Source organism: Westerdykella ornata (assembly GCF_010094085.1).
Source record: "Westerdykella ornata strain CBS 379.55 unplaced genomic scaffold EI97scaffold_8, whole genome shotgun sequence".
In the NCBI taxonomy this organism is placed as follows: Eukaryota; Fungi; Ascomycota; class Dothideomycetes; order Pleosporales; family Sporormiaceae; genus Westerdykella; species Westerdykella ornata.
This window is the reverse complement of record NW_022986858.1, coordinates 150,214-170,497: the sequence shown is the minus strand read 5'-3', so window position 1 is coordinate 170,497 and position 20,284 is coordinate 150,214. Positions and strand designations below refer to the sequence as shown.

The following is a 20,284-nucleotide window of genomic DNA, read 5'->3' as shown; positions in this document are numbered from 1 at the left end:
ACTAGGCTTAGCTATATAACTACCTAATTAGGCAATTTAAATTATAGTAGGCAAATTACTATTACAACATGTTATAGGCTGATTTTAGGTGTATTCATTGCAATGCCTGTATGTCTAATAGTCTTAGTAATTTTAATTAGGGGAAAATATTAGAAGCAAATTCGCTTAGAATCTCTCGATTTACGACTGTTAATCGATTGAATACCCTACTCTCGCTCCTTCTCGTCCTCCTTTCTCACCTCTCGAAGCCAGAATTACCATCATGGAAAAACAAACTTCGTCTCCACTCATCGTAAAACTATCCGTCGAGTTAAAGCAGATGATACTATCCAACTTACCCGATGTCCTGTCTTTGCGATCGGCAGCCTTGTCTTGCCGTGCACTTTACGACGCCCTCCTCAGCGCCGAAACCATCATTACCACGCGCGTGTTGCTGAACCAGGTGGATTTTGACGTGCTCCCCGAAGCCAATATCACACAGGAGGCCTTCCGCTTGGAGCCTTGTACCGAGGAAGGTATCCAGAACTTTATCGAAAGACGTCTTCACAAAAGACAACCACCGCCAGGATCATGGAGACTCCGCGATGCGGTTCCTATGGCGAAGTTGCATGCCTGCGTAGGCGAACTGGCATCGCAGTTCATAGCCACTGCCGCAACGAAATCACCCGTGTGGGGGACTAGGCCCGCAACGCGCGCCGAAGTATCTCGCATTGAACGGGCCATGTATTGGTTCGAAACCTTCTGCAACCTGTTCCGCGGCTTTGAGAAATCGAATCCCAGACTTCTAAAACAGCTTTGGAGTGTTTATTTTCTGAACTTTTCTCCTTGGGAAAATGAGCAACTAGCCTGCGTTCATGACTACCTTGTTCAAGCCGTCTACCCTGGTATGTACTATATTCGCTAAATGTGCACATTGCTAACGAAGCAAAGCATTCAACGATATTGCAGAGCACGATATAGCCTGGGGCGAATTTAGAGTTGAGTACGGCGATCAGAGAGACTCCATATTTATTCAATACATTCTCTCACTGGGATTACAAATGATACGAAAAATTTCGAAGGCCAAAACATATGAGGCACGATAGGAGCTCCTATATTCGGGCTACCATCCTGAATTTAGAGATTATTTCCTTTATGAAGCACTAAACTGTGCGAATAGGCGAGACGATGGCATTTTTCTCTCTGGCTTCACCTCAACCGATGAGCAAACTCACATAAGGCGTCCGTTCTTTGATGACCCTGATACCGGCCCTACCGATATCTGGAAATGGGCGCATCAAGATGAGACCTGGGCAAATTTTGTCAACCAGGATAACCGGACGACTCTACATGAATTGGGTTATGTTATGTGGGATCGTGCTCGGCTTGATGAGTCTGGTATATTGCAAAGTCCTTGGGAACTGCCATATCCCAATGATGAAGACTCACGGGCAGAGATCCAGCGCCGTGCCGAAATGCAGGCGTCATGGGAAGCTAGATCAAATATCTATATGATGGGTGGGAGAGGCTGGTGGAGCTTCGGAGATCACAGCAAAATCGTTTGGCCACGTGGGAAAGCGCCTTGGGAGGTTAGGTCTGCGCCCGCTCTCACCGTACCCAGCTCGCTTGAGGAGGCGAAAGATGCGTTTAGGTTGATGAAGTTGCCAGAATCGGTGAGGAGGCTGAATAGCAGACAGCGAAGGGAAGGCTGAGATATAGGAAGCACTATATATGGTGCTGTGTAGCAGGTGCCATATCTACCCTAGGGTAGTAGAACAAAATCGAGTCCTGCGGCTTGCAGTACACCACCTGGTGTGAGTCCCTCACCCCAGAAATGTGCTTGGTACGACGATCCTAGGGTTCTGTTTTGGAATTACTATGATCACCTTACCATCGCTATAAGGCGAGAGTGTCGAGGTAACTTGGGGAGAACAGCAATAATTCTTTCGAAGTCACCAATATGTCATTTGAATCCTTTTTTATCTACTGTTGAACACAAAAATGACTCACAAGAAGGGCAAAAATATCCTCAAAAAACATACAACACCACGCTATTCGCACCTGGTCACCCACGGTACTACTCAACGGGCGCTACACGGCTTGTGTATGGTCGATCGGACGAGAGGCCCAATTTTCCGTGTGCTATGGTCGTATGTGATAGTCACTACTTACGAAAATGGTGATAAGGAGAAGAAAGCCTTGATGCCTGATTATTATCGATGATTCGAAATCGATTGTCTTTACAACCACCAGTCGGACCGCAAGAACCCGCACTAGGTAGTGGTGACAGGGTAAGCTTGTCACATGTGCGACAACAGTTCCTGATCCTGAACAGGTTCTCAGGAGGTTCGAGCGTACACAGTACGTACAACCGAAGTGCTAAATCTTGGCAGAGGGAAAACCTGGTGGAGAGAATATTCCTATCCGAGATCCCGGGACTAGAATCTCTGGATTCCGGGAACCCAGAATCTCTCCATGCTTGATTGGTACCAACAGGTCGCGAATTCCACATTAGCCGCATGATGCTGAAGGGTTGCAAGCTGAGGGGAAACCGCTGACACGGGGCGGGGACACCGAGGGTCTACCCGAATCGCTGATGTGCGTTATCTGGAGGGTTATTATCTCTGGGCTCTCCCGTATCACCGGACTCTCCGCATCCCTTCTTCATCCCCTTGCTCGCGTGCTCCCATCTTCCGGCGCCGTGGAAACGAAGAGGGCCAATCCTGCGGGGGCGATGAGAATTGGGTCGAGATGGGGCTCTCTGCTTTTCTGCTTCCAGAACCGTTCAGGCACACTGTTTTCTAAAAGGTCCTCCGAGTTTTCCATGCTTCTCGCCACAGGCTATCAACGGGACCGTTCCCACATGTAGCCGGTGGCGCCGCGTCCATTATGATTGGCTGGTGGATTCGACATGTGCGTTGGAACGGTTGATAACAACGCGGTTCCTTGAAGGCCCTTTGCGAAATTCGCCTCGACTAACTCGACTAACACGGTCCTGCACTTGGGCGGAGATGACCGGACTGCCAATGGTAAGCTCCTGCTGCAATGTCATGAATACCGCCTGCCTATAAGGGCAGTTGCCAAGCGCGTATCGGCGCACTGGCCTCCCGGTCCCTGCCAGGATCTGGTGAGCCGGGCGACGATGGCCCACTGGTCCCCATTGCGTAGTCGTGCGCGCACATCACTTACTACGACCAGAGAAATAATATAATCACAGCCGGGGACGCACGCGACCGCTCCTCTGCCAGTTGCTCCACCCTCCTTCTTCGCAGGTTGGGAACTTGATCTCCACCATGGCCGACATCTCGCGCGACCACAACCTCTCGCCCATGCCCGGTGTCGTTCCCAATCCAGACCCTGCCTTGGATATCGACAAGGAGCATCATCATGAGCACCTGCACCACAGCTCGCTCGCTGAGAAGGGCCACACGGCCGCCGACCATCCTGCCTACACCATCGGCACCACCTTCAACGAGCCGCACGTAATCCCGGAACCGAGTCCTAACGATGATGCGCTGCATCGCCGCTCCTTGCGTGACCAACGCCTTGACCCTGACGTCGAGAAGAAGGGCGCTCTCGAGCTGGAAGAGAAGGGAAGCTTGGGCAACGGTCACGCGTCAACCGAGCAGGAAGGCATCGAGGAGCCTCAGCGACGTACGTTCCGAGCCTTTTACAGACGCTACCGCGTCTTCTTCCACATCTTCATCGGAGCTTTGTTCACCGGGTAAGTGCCATCGCCGCGCCCGATGATCCCTCAAGTCCAGGTTTGATGAGTCGTTAGATGGTGGATTGCGAGTCTTGTCCTGCACCACCATGACAAGAACTGGATCATCCCATTCCTGTTCTGGCTTTGCATCATGCTGAGGCTCGTCTTCTTCTACGTTCCAATCACCGTCGTCACGCGGCCGATGCATTTCGTATGGAGACACACGGGTGTGAGGTTCGCCAGCTTGATTCCGGAGAAACTGCGAGTTCCCCTTGGCGCCGCCTTGGTCATTGCAGTCATCATCGTTGGTTCTTTCGCGAGCAAGGAGAGCGCCGATAACACCCGTGCCAACCGCGCTGTCAGCTTGTTCGGTCTGGTGGTATTCTTGTTTTGTTTCTGGGCGACTTCCCGGAATAGGAGGAAGATCGTCTGGCACACCGTCATTGTCGGCATGCTCGTACAGTTCATCGTCGCTCTGTTCGTCTTGAGAACGAAAGCTGGATACGACATCTTCTCCTTCGTTTCCGAGCTTGCTCGCAGCCTTCTCGGCTACGCCAAAGAAGGCACCGCATTCTTGACCAACCCGGACACAGCCCAGCTCGGCATGTTCTTCTTCAGCGTGATTCCCGCCATCATCTTCTTCGTGGCCTTTGTCCAGTTGCTGTACTACTGGGGAATCCTCCAGTGGTTCATTGGCAAGTTCTCCGTCTTCTTCTTCTGGTCCATGCGCGTCTCCGGTGCCGAGGCCGTGGTCGCATCCGCGTCACCGTTCATCGGTCAGGGAGAGTCGGCCATGTTGATCAGGCCTTTCGTCGCCCATCTCACCAAGGCCGAGATCCACCAGGTTATGACGTCTGGATTCGCTACTATCGCGGGTAGCGTGCTGGTGGCTTACATGTGAGTGTCTCTGTCGACCTGGCTTCATGCCCCTATTCTGACAGCGAGTTAGCGGTATGGGCATCAATCCCCAAGCGTTGATTTCATCCTGTGTGATGAGCATTCCGGCTTCCCTGGCCATCAGCAAACTCCGGTACCCAGAGGAGGAGGAAACCCTTACTGCTGGCCGCGTCGTCATCCCCGACGATGAGGAGCACAGAGCTGCCAATGCCCTGCATGCATTTGCCGAAGGTGCATGGCTGGGTTTGAAGATCGCGGGCATGATTGTGTGCACGCTTCTTTGCATTATCGCTTTCCTGAATCTCATCGATGGCCTCCTCACCTGGTGGGGACGCTACATCAATCTGGACGGTGACTACGACCTTACTCTTGAACTTATCCTCGGATACGTCTGCTACCCGATTGCGTTCCTGCTTGGAGTATCCCGCCAGGGTAAGGACTTGCTCCTGGTCGGTAGGTTGATTGGAATCAAGGTCATCGCGAACGAGTTCGTGGCTTTCTCTAGGTTGCAAGGTCTGGATGTCCCCAAGGGCCAGGTCTCCGAGTACCTTTCCTTGTCGCCTCGTTCCCGTTTGATCGCCACGTACGCCATCTGCGGCTTCGGAAACATAGGATCTCTGGGGACCCAGATTGGTGTGCTGAGCCAGATCAGCCCAAGCAGAAGTGGCGATGTTTCCCGTCTGGCTCTTAGCGCTCTGATCTCTGGTGTCATCTCGACCTTGACCAGTGCCAGGTATGTCTTGCATTTGTTTGGGAACATGGAATGATGCTGACCATCACATAGTATCGCCGGACTTCTTGTTACCGACCAGGCGGCATTCACTTCTTAACGTCTTGATGCCTCGAAGAGCGCGCTGAGGACACTTGCTCCCGATATGTCAGCGACGCAAGTTCGACTGTATGATAGATTCAGGTGGAATGAATATACCCATTTCTCGACCAGTTCCAAACGACTGTGCGTCGAACCCATGTCTAGTTTTTGCATTCAAGGTTTGAATGCTCCGTAACCGTGATACCCGGAAAGCAGCCACAGTGCCGTACAGCGATCGTGAAGGCTAGACTGGCGCACCAGACCACATTGCTCGATGCAGGAGCGATTCGGCGTTCATGTGTATCCTGAGAGCTCTGCCCGGCGGCGCTCCAGAGTAAATAGGATATCTTCTGGGGAGTCAGGGGTGAACGCCCTTCCCTTGCGCATGGTGGCCTCCGCATGTCTTGGCTCCGCCCTTTTGCCTCTTGGCTTCGAGCACGCAACTGGACGAGAACATGAAACAACTCCCAGCATGAGTGGGATTGCCTCGCACTGCTCGGACTCGTTTGGTCCGGTCCCCGGTATGGAAGCAATAATGGGCATTGGGTAGCGTACATTACGAATGGAGGAGGACCAGCGCAGTCCAACTCTTTACTTGTTAGGTCTGGATGCTCGAATGTGTCAGGACATATAGCAAGGACAGACTGTACACTACTCCGTAAGTACTGTGTTAGGAAACGTCCTACTTACCTGCTAGTCATAGAGCTAGCGGCGTTGTCATCTTGGGAGTCCGCCTAACACCACCAGTCATTCGGAGGTGTTGACGTGCTCAGGGGTCGATAGAACGTTTGCATACATGTGGAACGGGCCAACGACATAAGATTGCCGTCACTATAGATGAATATGGGGAAGTACTGGGCTTCAGAAATGAGGTTTGAATCAAGTCTGGAGGATGGAAGAGCGAAGGAGGTCGAAATAAAGTCCTTGCCAAGATTCTGGAACCATTCGACCTGTGTGTGTGGAGGAAGGCGCGACCAACCCATCGGGAAGTCCCGAAGGTTCAACAATGGCAGGTTCAACAACTTGAATGTGTTCTACATAATCATAGATAAACTGGAAGAAAGATGAGACTTGGTGGACAGAATATTTTGCGCTGAGCTACAGTATTATTAACTGTTTGCGGCGCAACATATAGATGCACGTGTTGGCTGCTCGTTGCGCCCACGGCGTCCTAAGTTCGCGCAACTCGTAACTCGAGTTGTCTCCCCGAACCTCACCCACTCTCTTCCTCTTTTAGCCGTCACTGAGGGCTGATGGACTTTGATTCGAGTTCGGCGATATCGTGAGTTCCCCCTGCGGTGCCCTTTGAGGGTAGCCGTGGGTCGTCGTATTTGGGCTTCTCGTCAATTCCGTTATCTATCTCTTAAATCGCTGGCATTGTCCCTCTTCCGAGAAGAACGCGGGCCCTTCCGCGTCCGCAATCTTGGATCAAAAATATATTCAACGAAAACGAGAGCCGTTTGAGAGAGCTGAAGATGTGGCTGGGATTGTGGCTTGCTCGATGTCGGTTAAGAGGTTCCATCCCGCGCGCGAGGCCCCCACATGTTTCCGGGGAGAATTGTCAGCTCCATCACAAATCGCAGCGACCTATGCACAAACCAACGTCGTAGAGGAGACTACCCATAATACGGAGCCACGAGGGTTCGGAAGATAAGCAACCAAACGTTCCAATCAGCTTATAGAGATGTCGCGCAGGTCGATACTAACCTGCGGGCGTTGCCGCAGCTTAAGTGCAGCGTTTCAGTTATCTCAATCCGCATTGCTAAGGACGGTTTGTGAACACCTTCACGAGCGAAGCTGCAATGCTTTAAACGTCTCCGCATGCACCTGCATCTCCAGCACAAATGTACCGATCCACTGACTAGATCTAATGGCTTAATGCCCGGAGTAGCCAAGATTGGAACTTTAAAGCGATCCGATTTCAAATTCCTGACGCAACTTATGATGCGTATACAGCTGGCACGCCATAAAGACCCCAGAGTTTATCGCTTGATAGCATCCAGTGCTCCAGAAAGGGCTGCTTGCATGCGAACGCATTCCCAAAATTCCCCGACTGACTAAATCTCAACGTTCAGCACAAGCTCCCTTATCGGCGTGTGATCTCGCGTTATGAGCGGGAACGACTTCTTATCAGTGACCGGCATGCAGATGCAGGGTTCAGTTGCCGAAACCGTCCCATGAGACTCTACGTTGGATCATAATCTTGCCTTGTCAAAAAGCCATTGCAGCGCCATCAGGACTTATCAGCATGGCCACACGCGAGCTGGACGTTGATGTGGTGGGTCTGGAGCAGTGCGTCCGCGGTCCTCTCCGCTCAACCCTGTTGCGTATCAAATGATACCAGGGATAGGTGCCCGGTTGCGGTAGACGGATGATGGCTCTGGGGATAGGGACCTGCAGGAAGCTTCTATATCTACTCGCAATCCCCGTGGGATCTCGGAACTTACAAGTATCGAGGCTCCGGTGGCAGCTCTACCTTCCTCAGTTTCCCAAGTCGGTTGCTTCACTTGGCTGGACAAGATGGTCGCAACTCCTCTGGGACAAGATGTTGGCTATGGCATTGTTGTTGGATTGGGCTTCCTGTTTGCCCTGGGTATGATTCTCACAACATTCGTACTCAAACGGTGAGTATCTTCCGCCGTTTGGACCCGAAGGCGATATGTGCATCATCTCATCCTCCACAATCTTTCATTTGCAAACGCATTATCCGAACGATGGTATACCAGGGTGTGACGAGCAGATGCTGACATCACCCAGTTACAACTATGAACTCCAAACCTCCGAAATGTTCAGCACCGCCGGCCGCACTGTCAAATCCGGGCTCGTGGCATCCGCCGTCGTTTCTTCTTGGACGTGGGCGGCCACTCTGCTCCAATCGAGCGCGGTCGCATACTCGTATGGTGTATCCGGTCCTTTCTGGTACGCCTCTGGTGCCACAGTTCAGATCATTCTATTTGCCACTATCGCAATCGAATTGAAGCGTCGCGCTCCAAATGCCCACACTTTCTTGGAGGTCATCAAAGCTCGCTATGGGGCTGTCACCCATATTGTCTTCATGATCTTTGGTCTTTTCACGAGTGAGTCTGATTTCACCCCTTCGACTCAAGACTCCTAGAACAAGACCTTCGTCAGAGTCGGATTGGTGTGATATTTGTACTGATCTCGGCGCTGTCCAGATATTCTCGTCACTTCAATGCTGCTCACGGGCGGCTCTGCCGTCGTTACTAGCTTGACAGGTGTGCATACAGCTGCCGCCTGTTTCCTTCTGCCTATAGGCGTTGTTTTATATACGAGTGAGTGTCCAATACTGAGGAACAATGCAACAACGGCAACTGACAACGTTGAAGTGTTTGGCGGAATCAAGGCTACTTTCTTGACCGATTATGCCCATACCGTCGTCATACTCGTCATTCTCCTCATGTTTGCTTTTACGGCCTATGCCACGAATGACAACCTTGGTAGCCCCTCCAAAGTGTGGGATCTACTCCAAGAAGCATCGAAACGGCACCCGGTTGAGGGCAATGCTGGAGGATCCTACCTTACCATGAGAAGCAAAGAGGGAGCCATCTTCTTCGTCATCAAGTACGCCTGCTCTCGCTCCTGAATCAATCTGCATGCTGACATCCTCCCAGCATCGTTGGCAACTTTGGCACTGTCTTCTGCGACAATGGGTATTACAACAAAGCGATTGCTGCATCGCCCGTCGACGCACTCCCGGGATACATCATGGGCGGGCTCTCCTGGTTCGCTATCCCTTGGCTGGCTGCCACCACGATGGGTCTGGCATGCCTCGCCCTGGAGAATAACCCAGTCTTTCCCACGTATCCTAATCGTATGAACCCATCCGATGTATCGGCTGGTCTTGTTCTTCCTACTGCAGCCGTTGCCATGCTTGGCAAAGGAGGAGCAGTGGCGACTCTTTTGCTGGTCTTTATGGCAGTAACATCTGCCATGTCCGCGGAATTGATTGCAGTATCTTCGATTTTCACATACGACTTCTACCAGACGTATATCAATCCAAAAGCCACCGGAAAACAGCTGATTGGAATGTCGCATGTCATGGTCGTCGCCTTTGCCGTTGCCATGGCTGCGTGGTCTACGGGGCTATACTACATCGGCATTTCCATGGGCTATCTCTACCTCCTAATGGGCGTCATCATCTCATCCGCCGTACTCCCCGCCACCCTCACCCTCATGTGGAGCAAGCAGAACTGGTACGCCGCGACCTTTACTCCACCTCTCGGATTCGCCTGCTCCCTTATCGCATGGCTCGTCACAGCGAAGAAGCAGGGAGGAGAACTGACGGTCGCAACCACCGGCGCCAACAATCCCATGCTGGCAGGCAACGTCGTCGCTCTTCTTTCACCCTTGATCTTCGTCCCTCTCCTGACCTACGCTTTCGGTCCGCAAAACTACGACTGGGTCTCCATGAAACAGATCCGGAAGGGCGACGACCACGACCTCGCCGCCGCTGCCCATGTCGACCTCGAGCTCGTTCCAGGAGAGCGAACGCACAGCATCACCGAAGAGCAAGCCGAGCAAGACAAGCTTTATAAGGCATCTCGCATCGCGCGCTGGATGACCGTGTTCATGACACTCGCCTTCCTCGTCCTGTGGCCAATGCCTATGTATGGCTCCGGCTACATCTTCAGCAAGAAGTTCTTCACCGGGTGGGTCGTTGTTGGCATGCTATGGATGTTCTGCTCTGCATTTTGCGTGGGGTTGTATCCGCTTTGGGAGGGGCGGCACACAAGTGTCAAGATTTTCAAGAGTATTTATCTGGATATTACGGGCCGGAGGAAGCCGTCAAGGGCGCCGGTGATTACTGATGGGAAGGACGGCTCGGTTACGCTGACGGAGGGTGTCAGCGAGAAGGTAATGGAGAAACAGTAGGGCTTGCTCGCGGTTATTATGCTTATGTTTGTTACTGGTTGGAGGAATTTGCTCTTTGACACCCGCGTTGAGCTTATGATACCTCTTGCTTTTCGTCCTCGATATATGGACGTATGGCGCTATCTCTAAGTGTTAATCAGAACCCTTGTTCCATTTCCGTTCTTCTACCTAAGGTGCGGTGAATGAGCTCATTCTTGACATTGGAGCCCGATAGTTCAGGGAGTGTTCAAGGTTTCTCTGTGCGGTGATCATAAGAATCACGTGTAGATCACGAGCATTAGGGTTCATTGAGCTCGGGAAAGCCCAACTTGAAATGAGTTGATACAGCATTCTCAAGAATGCTCAGCGGTATCCACAGTTGCTTCTCCCTTCTTTCATCACCACCGATATGTTCGCCGGTCAATGTTTAATTTTGTCAACCGTAGAGTGCGCATGTGCGAGCGTATGCATGACATACCGTTTCAGGCAAAAAAGTCGGGATCTCCCTCGAATGTCGGCACTTATACTTCTGGAACGCCATCTGACTACCGTTTATGCGGTTTCAATCATCCAAACTCTTTTCCCCGGCCATGCGTCGCAACCGGTTTCCACCTATTTCAGCCTGCGTGGCGCGCCGATATTTACATATTAGGCTGGCTCACTGCTCATCTCCCTTCCGCGCCCTGATGGCGGTTCCTCATGGGTGATGTGGTTCCCGTAATCACGGTTATTGAACACCACGGTTCGTCCAAGCTGATAGCGAGATGCTTGTAAATGCGGCTGTGTGTTTTGAGACTGTCGCTGTCTAGGAAATAGGCCTGAATACCAAGCCAATCAATCTCACTAAGGGTAATGGATACGAGAATGAACTAACCGGACGGCCGTCGCCCTTTCTCCTCAGACGTGCGCATCTTCGCTTTGCTCTCTGTCACAGTCGTTCTTTTCTTTATTACGCTCTCTTCATGTTCTTCGTTCTTTCATGATGTTCATCAACGCACGTCGAGTAGCCTGGCTGTGCTGGCTGCTCTGTTCATTCCTTCCGTACGTTCATTGCCAGTTTGGCAGTAATCCGTTTGCAGGAAGCCCTTTTCCAGGTGGCTTCGGAAGAGACCCCATTGGAAACGGTTTTCCTAATAGGGAATTTGGAGGGAGGGTGCCTGGCAGGCTTTCTCAGGTCAGTTGCACACCTCTGGCAATTACGTGCATTGAAGTGGCATTGTGTGCGGGCATGCATGTATTCCCAGCTAACAGGTGTTTCTAGGGGTTTGACTCCCAGCGCAACCAGCGCATTGGTGGAAACAACTTCAGAGTGCCACAGGAGAATCGGCAAGAGGCGGAATCGGAGAGAGCTCAAGGGGAGCCCAATCAAGGCGAAACGCTCGAAGGTGGAGACACATCCACAGTGGCTCCGACGACTGCCATATCTACTCCATCTTCTCCTGCTCTTATTGCCTCAGAACCACCACTGTCGCCATCACCACCATCACCACCACCGCCCGCCCCAATTGCAGACGGAGGTGGAGTTGGACTTGCAACTGAGGCACCGCCTCCCTCAACCACGACGACACGGAGCCGGTTTACCCCCGCCATTGAACAGCCCACAACAGATCCGACAAGTGGCCAAACGATACAGTCTCTCCCTGTCTTACCCATCGATTCCACACTGACACCGCTCACCACATCATCCGCCGACACGCTCCCTTCGGAATGGACCTCAGCAATGCCATCCATGACAACCACAACAAGTACAAGCCCTGCTCTCAATACCTCAGCTTTTACCACTCCATCACAGACGTCAACAAATACTCTCTCGCCTGCATCACCTACCAACTCGACCGCCGCATCCGCTGCCCTTGACTTGGCGCCGCTGTCCACGTCCACTGGAAGCACAATGAGCGCCTCCGCTCGAGGTGGCGTAGGAGTAGGCGTCGCATTCGCCATCATTTCCATCGCAGGTCTCACAGGCTTCATCCTCTGGCGCCGCTATCGAAATCGTCACCACTGGCGCAAGAATAACCAGGCCACCGTTGGCGGCCTCGGACGTTTCTTCCCCTTCAACCGCACCAGAACCTCCAAAACGGACGCAGAATGGGAAATCGGTGACGCGGAGAAAGTCGAGATCCTGCGTGGTGCGTCTGCCAGGACGGTATCGCGGAGCGATAGCAGCAGGAGCATGCGGCCCAGCGGCGATATGGAGGGACGAAAGGCGGAGGACGGGTCGAGGTCGGGGCCGAAGCCAAAGTTGCAGATTGTGAAGGTCGGGATGTGGGTTCCGGATCGGCCTCATCCTGCGTTGACGTCGAATCCACCCTTGGTTAGTCCGAGTCAGTTTCCTAGGCCGCCGAGTGGGAGTAGTGGAAGTGGAGGGTCTGGGGGTGGAGGAGGGGGGAGGAAGACGAGTAGTTGGCCGCTTCCAGAGGGGGAGTAACTTGTGAGGATATATAGCTGCCTTTTGAGGTTAGTCACATTGCCTGATTGTGGTAGTCATGTAAGATCAATGGAGTATAGTTCGACATCACGATACACAGATCTGCAAAGTACATTGTTGACACAAAGCTTGGATGGTATGAACCAATTGTATTATTCAAGGTGAGCCGTATGTACTAGCTCACCCAGACATTGATACCAGAGTTCCAGATAGCATAACCCGAAACGCCCCTTTCCGTGTACCTTGTAGTTCCCCTTCTTGACTTCAGTGATATCCTTCTATTCCTGAGATCTTGTCCGAGTTGCCCTATTACCCAGAGCAGTCTCTCCCTGTACTTCCGTCTATTGTATGTTGACCCGTCACCTCTGTAGAACGCGATCGGATCCACGCCCTAGCCACGAGCCATACCCTTGGACTCGGCATTGAAGCCATCGCGGTACGGGTGAGACTTGCAACCCTCCTTCGTCTTGATGTTGAAACACTCGCCGCATTCCACGCAGTAAGCGACGTGGAATTTCTTGAAGCATCGGTCGGTGATGGGCTTCTGGCAGTAGTTGCAGTGGTGTCGGCGCTCAGGAACCGTGCCCGTCTTCTTGTTCGTTACCCGGACCGTCTTCCTACCCATGGCGATGTTCGAATTTGAGGATCTCGACGTGGGTTGGAGTTTTCGAACTTGGAGTTTGGTTTGAGGAGAGGGTTTGGTTGGAGGCTTTGGAGGTTGTGGTGGGGCGACTGGAGGGACGAGAGACTGGAAGCCGTGTGGATACGCAGAGAAGTGTTGGATTGAGGATGAGGGTTGTATGTAGATTGTGGTTGAGTAGAAGGAGAAGAGGAATATGGAAAGTGACAGTTATGGGAGGCGATTATCGCAGATCGCATGATGGGACGGCCACGCATTGTTTACACAGAAAGAGTGAAGGCTTTCACTGTGATGGTGACTCCAACGGTATAGTCTGTTTACTTTCACGGTTCTGGCTCCATCATGGTATATAGAGACATGGGCCTTCACCGCCACGGGAATTCCATTGTATACAGCTTCGTTTCCGTCAGAATCGAAAATACAGTGAGGACAACCGACATGTCTGCTCTCACCGTCTCCTCACATTTGATCACCTGGACCAGGGCGTGGACTTTAAGGGTGGTTTCAACATGAGTTTGTCCCTCACACCGCTCATTGGTCACTTTACTGGTGACATTGTGTAGCAAGCGGTGACAAACGAGGACGGCCGGGGACCCCGTGCGAACAAAGAACGCAGCGAATTCAGCATTGTCGAAGAAAAATAACTGCTGTATTGGAGAACTCTCCTTTGTGCGCGTACCATTCCAAATAAGAGCTTTGCACAACCGTTCGCTGCGTGCTTGTCGAGGATAAAGGCGGTCGCGCCTGCCAAACTTACCGAAGTTGACAAACCCAAGCCCCGACCGCAACCTTCAACCTCTCTTCTACAACCGCACTCACACATTCACAAGCCCACACTGTCAACATGGCTTTTGGCAATTTCATTTCGCTCTTCTTCACAGGCAAGCATGCGGAGACGGTCAACGCGATACAGGACTCTCAAGGAAGCGCTGCGCCTCGTCAGCTTCGACGCCGTTGCCGGATCCTGTCTTGGGACGTGGTCCGTTCGGACTACCTCGATGGCCTCCTCGGTGAACTTTCGGGAGGGCTCAAGTCTGGTGGGTTACACCTGCCTGAGCAAACTCATACCGTGATCCGCGAAGCCTTTGATGAGGAGACTGAGAAGGTGAATAAATTGACGACAACAGTGGAGCAGGACGATGACGACACGGACCATTCTGAACCATCCGATGACGCCGAAGAGACAGAAACGGATTACGATGAAGATGAGGAGAGCCGGCAGATGGCGGAATTCGTTTGGGGTCCTTTCCGGTCGATTCCCGATGAGCGCTTCGTCGACCTCCTCCATCGCCTTTTCCGCATCGGTCTCACCAAAGACGGCTCGGGCTACAAGGTCGAAAAACGTACAGAAGGCTCCTTTCACCACGTCGTCATTCTCAGCAACGGCTCAGAAAAGATGGTGATCAAGGTTCCAATGGTTGGCACCGCGGAGCGTTGGCAGCGTGGCCATGCAGCAATCATCCAATCTGAGGCAGATACCATGATCCACATCAAGCATAAGCTTCCCAACTTCCCAATTCCAGACGTCTACGCATATGACGTCGGCTTTGAGAACGAGATTGGCGCGCCCTTTATGTTGCTCTCCTACTCCTCCGGATCGCCTGCCAACCACATTTGGTTCGATGCTCGTGGAGATGAAGAGGATGACGAGACAATGAACAACACCCCGACTGAAGAGCGCGAAAAGTTGCGGATTAACTTCCTCAAATCATTGGCCAAAGCCATGGCTGAGCTTCGCCACCTGGAGTTCAATGCCTGTGGTATGGTCTACCTTCAAGACAACGATCCAGACAAGCCAGTTATTGGACCATACCATGGGTGGATGACATTGAGCTTTGATCGCACGCGTCGCAAATACTGGGAGCGTCCGGTCTTTGAGACGGCAGCCGAGTACTACATGACACGCTTACACGAGAAGTTCGGAAGCAAGTACGCTGTCGGTATCAGCAAGATTCTCAGCATGGTATACAGTTCTCCACCCCTCTCGGCCTCCAAGAAGCACGACGCCGACCCACATGAGACTTTTGTCCTACAACACAATGATTTTGACTACCAAAACATCCTCGTCTCTGAGACTGGTGAAATCACCGCGATCTTGGACTGGGATGGTTGCGGTACCGTGCCTCGGTGCGCGGGCTACTCCAACGTCCCTTTGTTCCTTCAGTCCGACTGGCAAGCGCACTACGATATGTCGGATCCAAAAACTCTGACTACTTGGAATCTGAACAAGTATCGACGGGTCTATTCTGAAGCCATGATTGAGGCATGTGGCGGCATTGACAGCGACGCTAAGTACACCGAACAGTCCGCTCTTTACGCCGTCATCCACGACATCCTCTTTGGGGAAAATTCCGGGACCCGGTACCGGGCGGAGGAGTTCATCGCGAAGCTGATGCATGAGATTCCGCTGTTTCGGCTAACTGAGAAGCCAGAGGAGTTCACGAAGAAGTTGGGAGATGGCTGGCCGGAGGTGGAGGAAGCACTCAAAGAGTGGATTCCCAGGATCCTGGCTCGCAAATAGCTGTCTATTTCGTGAGTGCGTGGGATCCTTTCCCAATGTATATCCGCAATCGGCAATATACCCAGGTAGAAACTAGTAGATATGCAATACTTCCATATTCATCTTGCAAGTGCCATGAATATACTTGCTTTATTATTGGCGTGAGAGATCAAAATATATGTGCTGATTTGCAACTATATCTAACGATTGATTCTTTCAGACGCGGCTTGCAGGCGGGAGCGGTCCTCTATTGTTGGACTGGCAACTGCAATCCGTCAAGAACTTGTTTTCACAACAACCAGTCTTCTTGGAGTATTTACCCAGGTGGATGGTTGAGCACATGTTGCGTTCACTGGCAAAGGGCCTCATATCGGAAGCGTACGCTTGATGTCCCAAGGGCTTCAGACTCTGCGACATCCCTTGCAATCTCACCTGAGTACCTTTACCATTACGTGAACCGTGTTTTATTTGCTCGAATCTAGGCCACCAAATCACGTCAGGTAGAAACGCTTCAATACCAGCTCAATGATTCTCCACAACTTTGCCCATAAATTATCCACCTCCGACAAGCCCACTTCGACGTGCCCACAGCAATACATTTTTAATCGAACTGGATGTACACATGTGGTACTTTGTATTTGCACTAGTCCTGCCAATAGCTCTGTCACAAGCTCTGCGAAAAGGTCGCCTTCAACCTTCAAACTCCTCGCTGAGGAGAAGAACGTTGGAGCTCCAGGATTTGCTTCTGGCATCTCGACATTACAGTCCGTCTCACTTCACGCTACACCTACGGTTAAGTATGTTAGTATCTGTATCATCGCTGCCAAATAATGACTCCCGAGTCTCTTTACTAAGGCAGCACATTGGCTGCAGGTCTCACCAATATCACGAGGGAGCCTTCCCGCTTTTAGATTCTCGCATCCCAGACAATGCAGCGACACCAGTCGGTTCCTAGCGGCCTGACGGCAGACCAGCAAGCTCTCAAAATGACTTGAAACGCCAGCGATAGCATCAACTTAGGGCTCTGTGAATGCCAACGTTGCAACAACACCCGCATCTTCCACGGGCTCAAGGTTGAGCCATTTGCTTCCTCGCTCCACAAATACACCTTTTATAACTATCCACAAAACCCGTTCTTGCAAAACTACCCGTCGAGATTAGGGACAGTAACTACCTCTCCGCTCTCACGGACGAAGACCTTAACTCCCATCCCAAAAAAAAAACTCGTATAGACGTTTCATTCCCTCTGACGACCCGGGGACGCCTTCCACGATCAGTCTCCCTTTAACCCTCCTAAAAAGATGCAAGGCCATGTACCTTGGGCATACAAGCTCCCATTCCGGCTCAATCCATATACAACTTGTCACCTGGGCGAGCTACTCACTTTCGCCAACCCAAGTCTGCGGCCCCCATCTCCCGCGTCACGCTCTATGGCAATTCGCTCTTATCAGCAACGTGGGCACATCGTTCTTCAAGGTGGGACTGGGGTTGCACAAGGACGACGGCACACTGGAGAGCATATCCACGGCGCCGCGATTGCTCTGCGCTATTACCATACTTATATCTCTAGGATGACTTTCAATCGAATTATAGGTACTTATCCTCGACATCGTCCCGGTTGGAACCACAGTGACGAGCGGGTACCACCCCCAGTAATGTCAGGAAATGCTTCAGGCTTTTGCACAAAGACGACAACAGAGATGGCGACTTGATGCTGCTGGCTAAGGACTCCCTTTACTCTGTCCACAGCTTGAAGGACGTGGAAACTAGGGAAAGAAGATGCCATGGACCTGTAAGACAGGTGACATAGGTGACTATGAGACTAGTACAATTCCGCTGCCAGTTGATCGCCTATCCTGGATGAACGGTCAGATGTGGAAGGGGTAGAGTTGGTAGTACTTAGTGTTTCAAATATAGATGTAGAATCTTTGCTTAAGTTAACAACTTTAGCATAGCTTGGAGAACAAAGGTGCATCTCGCCTAGTATCTTCTCGACCCTTAGTTCTATACAACAATTTCCCGTTTCTCCTAGTAACGGTGAGCTCTGCTGTAAATAGTAGGCTAGGTAGTAGATAAGTACTGTGTAGCGGATTGACGATACTTGTAGAAGTCTCGACTATCCTAACCTTATAACGCCGCTAGAAATATCCTACTACGTATAACTATATCACACTCTGGTACCCTAACTTCCACGGTACTCTATTACCTCTTTCCGGCATCCTTCAAAACATCGACCCACCGAGCAGGCATTCTCCGCCCCTCCTTGTACCCTTTATGCAACCACGTCTCCCCATCAAAGCCAAAAGCAATCAGCTCTTCCTCACTTCCCCATTCACCATGCCCCATCATACCTAGCGGTACTTTGCCCTCCCCATGCTTGGGCTCAGCGTACCCCACGGGAAACTGGATACACGGCAAGCCCGTGAAGTTGGCCAGCCACACATACTCCATCGTTCGCATCTGGGTGTTCCCATCGGTAAACCCATGGCTAATCTCCGCCTCATTGATGGGCCATCCGGCATTGGGAGTCGTGGGAGTGACGATTATCAGACCGGGATACTGCTTGAAAAGATAGGCCAAATGCTGCATGATCAGGTTACGGACTCGTTGGGCGAGAAGAAGATCGGTAGCGGGGGTTTGCTGCGCAACCTTGAGCAGGATCTTATTTGCCGGGGTGAGGAAGCTGATATCTGGATACGCTGTGGCTGCTTCGCAAAGGATCGTCATGGCATGTGCTAATTGGCCTTCGTGTAGCATTGGCAGCGTTATGTCGATCAACTCGTAGCCGAGCTCGGTGGTCATATAGCGAAGGGATGAGTGACAATGTTCTTGGACGATAGGGTCCGCTCGGTCGAACCACGACTTGCAAATGCCGAGTTTCTTTATCCGGGAGCTGGAGGGTTCCTTTAACACCGCAAACTGGCTTGAGACTGGATTCGCGGGGTCTGGCTGGGCAAGCACGCGGAAAGAGACGGCGAGACTGGCCATGTTGGCGGCCAGTGGGCCCTGAACAGTCGTGGTGTTGGTCATGCAAGCAGTAGGCGCAATAGACACTCGTCCATGTGAAGGTTTAAGACCATAAAGTCCGCAAAAACTGTGAATGTCAGTTTTCATCCAGGCATGGCGACGAGACAAACTGACTTAGACGGGATGCGGATGGAACCACCTCCATCTGCCCCGATCGCAAAGGGAACAATACCGGAAGCAACAGCATATGCCGACCCTCCAGAAGACCCTCCAGTATAGTACCGTTCGTTGTACGGATTTCTCGGTGTACCCCAGATGGGGTTGTTATTGGTGACATCTGAGGTTCGTCAAACGTCTCCATTCCTCCTGGGGACAGTCTTAAGGTTACCTACCCAGACCAACCTCATGCATATTGCATTTGCCAACGATTATAGCTCCTTGTTCCTCCAACTTCTTCACGCACCAACTGGTCTCCACCTCTTCCCCATCTGTGAAGTCTTTCTTTGTTCCCACATATCGCCTGTAACCCTTCACATCCATCTCGTCCTTGACCGCAAAAGGCACACCATCCAGCAACCCCAGCGGCCTGTTCTCTTTCCATCTCCTTGTGCTTTCTTCCGCAGCGCGCCGCACAAGATCCGCTTTTGAGTCCACAAAAGCTGTAGAGTGTGGAGTCCGATTCTGTACATCCCTTCGTATCAATGGGAGTAGTGTCTCAATGACATCCGTTGGTGTGAGCGTTCCGTGCTTGTATTGATCGTAGAAATCGCCTATGGTGTGAAAGCCATCGCCTTCTGCTCGTTGGTAGGCATCCTCGATTCCCAACGTAGAGTAAGGCTCCCCTCCTGGTCCTGAAGCTGGAATGACAGCTGGATCATAGCGTGGTTCAATATCGTCGAGCTCCTTGACTTTTCGCAAAGAGGAGAAGCCGGCATTGGCATACAGGAGAGATGACACGAAGGGGATCGAGGTGACACTGACAATGTAAGCTGGGTACGACGTATATGATCGGGAACTTAAGCTACACAGAACTCAAAAGAGGAAGTGCCACCCCCTTAACGACTGGGTTTTGGGCTGGTACAGGAACCTTATGAGGGATGTCATATGTTTTGGGAGCAGGATATTGGATGAAGCATGGAGACATGTGACCTTCGTCAGCCATCTTGACGACGGTATAGCAGGCGTCGACTTTACGCGGCTACGTCTTCAATCCAAGTCTTGAAATCCCCGTTCAAAAGCTGTGAAGGTAACAGGAGAGTACCAAAGCGGTCGTTCAATGTTGAGGGTTGGTGTTGGTGGTCCGAGCTCAAGCTCAAGTTACCTAGGCAAATGACTTCAATGTGACATCTGAACAGACAGCTTCCGAACCTAACCGGGAGAAGTTCGTATTAACCGGAGCAGGCAACAAACGCAGCAAGAGATATACCGCGTATATTAGAATGCATTCTCATACACCAGGAAAATAGATATGTCCAAGAATTCAT

At 51.7% G+C, this 20,284-nt stretch overlaps 6 protein-coding genes across 6 annotated transcripts; 5 read left to right on the top strand and 1 right to left on the bottom strand.

The window, feature by feature from the left end:
* Positions 1 to 219: 219 nt before the first annotated feature.
* Positions 220 to 1,216, top strand: EI97DRAFT_305534 (uncharacterized protein). Its single transcript, XM_033794562.1, has 2 exons — positions 220 to 884; positions 931 to 1,216. The coding sequence occupies exons 1-2, from the start codon at positions 263 to 265 to the stop codon at positions 1,083 to 1,085; spliced, it is 777 nt and encodes a 258-aa protein (XP_033654533.1). The 5' UTR covers positions 220 to 262; the 3' UTR covers positions 1,086 to 1,216.
* A 1,907-nt stretch (positions 1,217 to 3,123) lies between these two features.
* On the top strand, positions 3,124 to 5,554 carry EI97DRAFT_432612 (H+/nucleoside cotransporter-like protein). The gene is made up of 4 exons (XM_033798201.1): positions 3,124 to 3,703; positions 3,761 to 4,582; positions 4,635 to 5,315; positions 5,367 to 5,554. The coding sequence occupies exons 1-4, from the start codon at positions 3,273 to 3,275 to the stop codon at positions 5,410 to 5,412; spliced, it is 1,980 nt and encodes a 659-aa protein (XP_033654532.1). The 5' UTR covers positions 3,124 to 3,272; the 3' UTR covers positions 5,413 to 5,554.
* A 2,073-nt stretch (positions 5,555 to 7,627) lies between these two features.
* EI97DRAFT_432608 (urea active transporter) lies at positions 7,628 to 10,445 on the top strand. Its single transcript, XM_033798200.1, has 5 exons — positions 7,628 to 8,017; positions 8,151 to 8,470; positions 8,570 to 8,686; positions 8,741 to 8,975; positions 9,026 to 10,445. Exons 1-5 carry the CDS (start codon positions 7,914 to 7,916, stop codon positions 10,284 to 10,286), a joined length of 2,037 nt encoding a protein of 678 aa, XP_033654531.1. The 5' UTR covers positions 7,628 to 7,913; the 3' UTR covers positions 10,287 to 10,445.
* Positions 10,446 to 11,247: 802 nt separating this feature from the next.
* EI97DRAFT_441760 (uncharacterized protein) lies at positions 11,248 to 12,693 on the top strand (the record flags this gene model as incomplete). Its single annotated transcript, XM_033799716.1, has 2 exons — positions 11,248 to 11,439; positions 11,527 to 12,693. 2 exons carry the CDS (start codon positions 11,248 to 11,250, stop codon positions 12,691 to 12,693), a joined length of 1,359 nt encoding a protein of 452 aa, XP_033654530.1.
* Positions 12,694 to 14,149: 1,456 nt separating this feature from the next.
* Positions 14,150 to 15,854, top strand: EI97DRAFT_489551 (uncharacterized protein; the record flags this gene model as incomplete). The annotated part of the gene is made up of 1 exon (XM_033802223.1): positions 14,150 to 15,854. Exon 1 carries the CDS (start codon positions 14,178 to 14,180, stop codon positions 15,852 to 15,854), a length of 1,677 nt encoding a protein of 558 aa, XP_033654529.1. The 5' UTR covers positions 14,150 to 14,177.
* A 1,933-nt stretch (positions 15,855 to 17,787) lies between these two features.
* Positions 17,788 to 19,962, bottom strand: EI97DRAFT_466551 (amidase signature enzyme; the record flags this gene model as incomplete). The annotated part of the gene is made up of 4 exons (XM_033801539.1): positions 17,788 to 18,927; positions 18,975 to 19,137; positions 19,193 to 19,776; positions 19,826 to 19,962. The coding sequence occupies 4 exons, from the start codon at positions 19,960 to 19,962 to the stop codon at positions 18,036 to 18,038; spliced, it is 1,776 nt and encodes a 591-aa protein (XP_033654528.1). The 3' UTR covers positions 17,788 to 18,035.
* Between the last annotated feature and the right edge of the window lie 322 nt (positions 19,963 to 20,284).